This window comes from Vigna radiata, chromosome 8 (assembly GCF_000741045.1).
Source record: "Vigna radiata var. radiata cultivar VC1973A chromosome 8, Vradiata_ver6, whole genome shotgun sequence".
Lineage (NCBI taxonomy): Eukaryota > Viridiplantae > Streptophyta > Magnoliopsida > Fabales > Fabaceae > Vigna > Vigna radiata.
In genome coordinates this window covers 45,471,219-45,477,672 of record NC_028358.1, presented here as the reverse complement: position 1 = coordinate 45,477,672, position 6,454 = coordinate 45,471,219, and the positions used below count along the sequence as shown (strand labels likewise).

Sequence of the window (6,454 nt, the reverse complement as noted above, 5' to 3'; positions counted from 1 at the left end):
TCCCCCACTCCTTACTACTACAAGTCTCCACCACCACCATCTCCAACTCCCTACTACTACAAGTCTCCTCCACCACCATCTCCAACTCCCTACTATTACAAGTCTCCACCACCACCGTCTCCAACTCCTTACTATCCATCCCCCACTCCTTACTACTACAAGTCTCCACCACCACCATCCCCAAAACCTTACTACTATAAGTCTCCACCACCACCATCTCCAACTCCTTACTATCCTTCCCCAACTCCCTACTACTATAAGTCTCCACCACCACCATCCCCAACTCCCTACTACTACAAATCTCCACCACCACCATCACCAACTCCTTACTATCCATCCCCAACTCCTTATTACTACAAGTCTCCACCACCACCCAAATATCCACCTCCCTACTACTATAACTCCCCTCCTCCACCGGTTGTTTATCCCCCACACCCCTACCATCCCCACCACCACCCTTTGATCGTCAAGGTAGTGGGTAAAGTCTACAGCTTCAAGTGCTACGACTGGGAGTATCCCGAAAAGTCTCACAACAAGAAACACCTCAAAGGTACACACACCACATTCATGTTATTCTTTTCCACATTTACAATGCCTTCAACTGTGTTTTACCATTACACTTCCTGCTTCTCTTTTCGTATGTTTCCATACATCTCTTTGTTTTTTAGAATTTACTCACCTTCACTACCATCTTTTCTTAGTTGTCTCGTTTCTTTTTTATAGTTAACCCTTTATGTTAAATAACGTTAATCATAGTAGATATATATTTATGAGGTCTGAGAAAAAAAAAGTTCAACAGATTCAACAAAAGTGATCGTTTTATAATGTAGTTAGTAGGCATTTCAAATTATAAGGTCTACCGCGTTAAGTTTTTGCTAGAAACCAACTTATATATTTTCAACCCTTTTTATACGTAGGAAGATTATTTTTCCTTCTGATTTGTCCTTTTAAAAAGTTGAATAGAATATTGATTATTATAATTTTAATAATATATTTATCTAAATTAAATCCTCAAATATTTTATAAATTGATTTGTACAAATATCTTTATCTCAATTAAAATATTAAATATTTTAAATTGAAAATAAAACAAAGTTATCAAATAAAATTCTTAAATTATTTTTTATTATCTCAAAAAAGGAGATTCATAAAAATTAAAAGAAAAACAAGAATATGATTTATTAGAATCGGCTACATCATAGATTAAGAAATAATCAACTAGAAAGAGATAATTTAACATGATATCAATCTTTAAATGATTCTTACTGATATAATATGCTATCTGACAAAGAATATATAGTATAACTTTAGTAACAGACCAATATATATAGTAATGTGTTGCTTTCAGTATAATTATAACTCCCTGCATGTTAGAATTTATGAAGTGTAATGAAGCATTTTGGGTAAATGTAGGTGCTATTGTGGAGGTTAAATGCAAAGCAGGAAGAAACATCATAAAGGCTTATGGTGAAACTAAGAGCAATGGAAAATACAGTATCACAGTTAAGGACTTTGACTATGTGAAATATGGATCAGTAGTCTGCAAGGCCCACCTTCATGCTCCACCTAAGGACTCTCCCTTCAACATACCTACCAAGCTGAACGAGGGAACTCCATTGAAGGTGAAATCAAAAGATAAATATGAAGTTGTGCTCAAGGCTAAGCCATTTGCTTATGCTTCAAAGAAGCACTTCAAGGACTGTGACAAGAAGCCTTATAAGCCTTCACCAACACCATACTATTACAACTCACCTCCTCCTCCCTCTCCAGTTTACGTATACAAATCACCACCACCACCATCACCAACTTATGTTTACAAGTCACCACCACCACCCGTCAAGTCACCTCCCTATTATTATAAGTCTCCACCTCCACCATCACCAAAACCTCAACCTCCATACTACTACCACTCTCCACCTCCTCCATCACCAGTACCAAAGCCTCCATACTACTACCAATCTCCACCTCCCCCATCACCAAAACCTAAGCCTCCGTACTACTACCACTCTCCACCTCCACCATCACCGGTGCCAAAGCCTCCTTACTACTACCAATCACCACCCCCTCCATCACCAAAACCTAAGCCTCCATACTACTACCACTCTCCACCTCCTCCATCTCCCTCTCCTCCACCTCCATACTACTACCACTCTCCACCTCCACCATCACCGGTGCCAAAGCCTCCATACTACTACCAATCTCCACCCCCACCATCACCAAAGCCTAAACCTCCATACTACTACCACTCTCCACCTCCACCATCCCCTTCACCTCCCCCTCCATACTACTACCACTCTCCCCCTCCACCATCCCCCTCACCTCCCCCTCCATACTACTACCACTCCCCACCTCCACCCTCACCGGTTTATAAGCCTCCATACTACTATAAATCTCCACCTCCACCATCACCCTCTCCTCCCCCTCCGTACTACTATAAATCTCCACCTCCACCATCACCCTCTCCTCCCCCTCCGTACTACTATAAATCTCCACCCCCACCTTCACCATCCCCTCCTCCTCCATACTACTATAAATCTCCCCCACCACCTTCACCATCCCCTCCACCACCTTACTACTATCACTCCCCACCTCCACCTAAAGAGAGCACACACCCTCCCTACTACTACCACTCACCACCACCACCATCCCCATCACCACCACCTCCATATTACTACAAATCCCCTCCACCCCCGTCCCCATCTCCACCACCTCCTTATTACTATAAAAGTCCTCCTCCACCATCTCCCACTCCTCATCATCCCTACTACTACAAATCCCCTCCACCACCAACGTCGTATCCTTCACCTCCTTACCACTACGTGAGCCCTCCACCACCTTCTCCATCTCCACCTCCACCATACCATTACAAATCACCACCTCCTCCCTCCCCAGCTCCCGCTCCAAAGTACATTTACAAATCACCTCCGCCTCCAGCTTACGTCTATGCTTCCCCACCTCCACCTATCTACAAGTAAGCTCAGACTGCGGAAGCACCATTCACGATAAATCATGTAAGTTAACCAACCTTATACATTTTCAAAAGTAAAATCAGAATTATATATACATGAATGAACTTTAGTAATGGAAATTTCTATGGAATTCATTTTCAGGTTGTAGTTTTCTTCGAGGAATAAATGCAAGCTCCATTTGGAGTGAAGTGAAATATCTATCTTCCTATCCAAGTTCTTTGAATAAAAGTCTGAAGGTGTCATCTCCGAGCTACAATATCTGTGATTCAGACCCGCTTGATTCTATTTGTTTGATGGCCATCTTGCACGTCCTGATCTTATTGTGTTCAAGTGACGGACAAATCAAAACAAGGAAGAGAGATTTAAAGTGTAAATGCCAAGTTAAAAGTACAGTCCACTCTTAGTCATCTCTTTAATTTATTTGTTCATAGATTAATATGGCCGTGTATGATTGCTTTTCTATTTATCGTGGAATTTTTGTATCGTGCCCGTTCTTGTGTTTGCAATAAGTAATAGTAATAAAGCAGCAGCAATTCAAATTCTGCTCTCAAACCACTTCAGCTTTAGTCATACACAACTTTTTTAAGTAATCAAACACAACAAAGAATCAGTCTTTTTTAGAACCTTCTGTCTTCTGCCATAAGGGAATTACACTTTTCGATTATTGGCCTTGAAAGAGTGATCACTCAAACTCCAAATTTTTTACCTATATCACGTTTCTCTCTCTATATTACGTAATTTTCTCCGTGTATCGTGTTTGAAGTTTTCAGCTTTAATGTTTTGGTCATAAACTGATAAGTTAAACAAAACATTATTTTGGACGCAACAGCAAATGATGTTTCCTTCTTTGGAATCTTGACTCACTTTCTTTTGGACTTAGGTAGCAATTGTTAATTATTAATTTGGCTAAAATTTAAACAAGGAGACCCCATTCTGTAATTAACAGAAGTGGACCCACCCACCTTCCCCATTGTCTAATTAAATAACCATGAATAATCTGATACAATCCTCGTGACTGATTCGTGGGTCCTTTCTTCTAATTCATCATGTAATTTCACTAAACATATACAGATTAATTTAGTCCTTCATGTAAAGTTCAAAACAAGACACAATCATGCTACTGTTCTGTGATCTAAACTTTTGTAAGATTAAACCACATTCAATATTCACAGTTTTTCATGGCTGCAATTTCATCAAAAAAATCAATCATTTGTCATGAATATTTACTAAAAGACGACAGATCAGAGACATGTATTTCCGATTGTGTTTTACTTGTTTCACCCCTTAATTAAAGTCTAAAGTACACATTCAATATTCACAGTTTTTTTTTTTTTTTTTTCTGTCAGTGATCGAAACCACACCACTGCTGACAAACCACTCCATCAGCATCATAGTTATTTCATTTTTATTATATCAAAATTTGATATTGTGTGACTTGACTTTTTATCAAAATTTGATAAAATGAAAAGATATGATTAGGGCATGATTTGAATTAGTTATCGACAGATATACTGATACTAATAATTTTCAATAGTGTCATCATCCTGAGTTGTATTAAGCTAAAATGTTTACCTAATTTTAGGGTTTATAAAAATTGAAAAAGAGAACTCACAAAAACTAATTATTGCTTTGTTTATAAGAAAAGAAAAAAGTGGTATAACTAATCTAAGAGAAAGTGGCAAGTTGCTATAAAAAGGGAGACATAAAGATAGAAAAGGGATACTAATTTGTTGTAGGTGCTGTCATGCATCAGTTCTTATTAATCTATATTTTTGAAGTTATATAAAAGTACAAAGACAAGGATGCCTCACCCAACAATCATCGTAAAGAAGAGGTCTAGCCACTATTTAAGGAACAGGTCATCATCACCTCATCTAAACAATATTTTTCTTCAACACAATAATTTAAAAACATTATAAAATATTTTAAAATAATTTGTGTGCTTAAACCAATAATATTTTCTGAATAAAAAAAAGCCATTATGATGTTCATGTTTTATAAACAACTTTCTTAAGAAATAGATTCTTTAGTTGCCATTTTAAGAATTATTTGGAGTTTTTTTTTTTCTTTTTAACTTGTTATTTTCCATTTCTTTAATAGAAATATTTCAACGATAATTAATTTTGTGCCAGTGAATAATAATTTCGTTCTTTGGAGAAATTCTGTCTGCCCGTATTAATTATTATTGAATAACCTTTTATAATAATTAAGGTAATTGTTTCCTAATTTAGTAGGAGATAAAAGTTTAGAATGCATTCCATCAAGGTTTTTTTCTGTATGAAGAAAGTATTAATCTTAAATATACTTTCTTATAGTTAATTATGATAGTAATATTAAAGCATTAAATTATATAATTACAATAACTGAAAACAAAACACAGTTACAAAAGAAAAGAAAAATATTCCATGGAATGTGACAGATTTATAATTAAAAAGATATAAATTGACGTGAGACTCAAATTGATTATATTATTTCTTTAATGATAATGAAATGTAAAAATAATTATTACACATCCTTGAATGAAGAACAGCATTCTTAATTCACAAAGAATTCAACAAAATAAATCACACTCAAATTCTTGTTTATATTACTAACAAGTTCTTGATTAGTCTTTGTATACTCTTTACATATTGTTCTAAAAACTTAATATGCAAAAAAAAAAAAAAAACACATTCACTTTGAATCCTTTTATCATAATATTCACACATGTAAACAGCATTTTATTTGATAAATATTAACATTAATTTTTCTTATTTAGAGTCAGCATCCTTCAAGAAAAAATATTTTTTACAGTTCCAAAGATTAACCAAACTCCAAATAATTAACAAAATATGAAAATCCCTGACAACATTTATCCTTTAAAAACCAACAAAGAGAAGAACAAATAAAGTAACATTCTTAATAAAAATTGAATCTAAAATAATAACCTTAATCCCTTATCTTATTACTTCCCCTGCCTCGACATTGTAATATAAAAATAATCTTGATTAACACAGACAAAAGTTTGAATAAAGCGAGTTTTGAAAATCAAATTATAATATATAAGTGAGGTATTTTATGGAATTGAGTTAATGAAAAAAAAAATCATGTGTGTATTTTATTTATACACTTTCTATTTTTTCATCAAATAAAATTTAATGAAATAACAATATTTAATAGGTTAAATATATTTTTAGTGTTTAAATTTGAATGTAAAATTTTAATTTTTTTTATTTTAAATTTTGATAAAGCTTAAAAAAGTAATCAACGTAATTCTCTTTATATATTAAAATTTGGAATAAATGCAAGACACTAAAAATATATTTGATATAAGTAAAAAAAAAAAACAATTTATATGTTGTCAAATGAGATATCTCATTGTTAGTTATAAATCAAATAATAGTAATAATAATAATAATAATAATGTAATTAATATATAACTATCAAATGAATGAAGTGGGAGGGATTTATGGAATTGTGGCTAAATTAATAATTTATAAAATTAAA

General features: G+C 34.2%; 1 protein-coding gene across 1 annotated transcript in view; it reads left to right on the top strand.

The window, feature by feature from the left end:
* Window positions 1–3,520, top strand: part of LOC106771887 (extensin-2) — a 5,348-nt gene extending 1,828 nt beyond the window's left edge. The window contains exons 2-4 of the mRNA XM_014657911.2: window positions 1–550; window positions 1,413–3,010; window positions 3,110–3,520. Coding sequence (XP_014513397.1) covers window positions 1–550; window positions 1,413–2,974 — 2,112 coding nt within the window. The 3' untranslated portion in view covers window positions 2,975–3,010; window positions 3,110–3,520. The remainder of the gene's footprint in view (window positions 551–1,412; window positions 3,011–3,109) is intronic.
* Window positions 3,521–6,454: the final 2,934 nt, after the last annotated feature.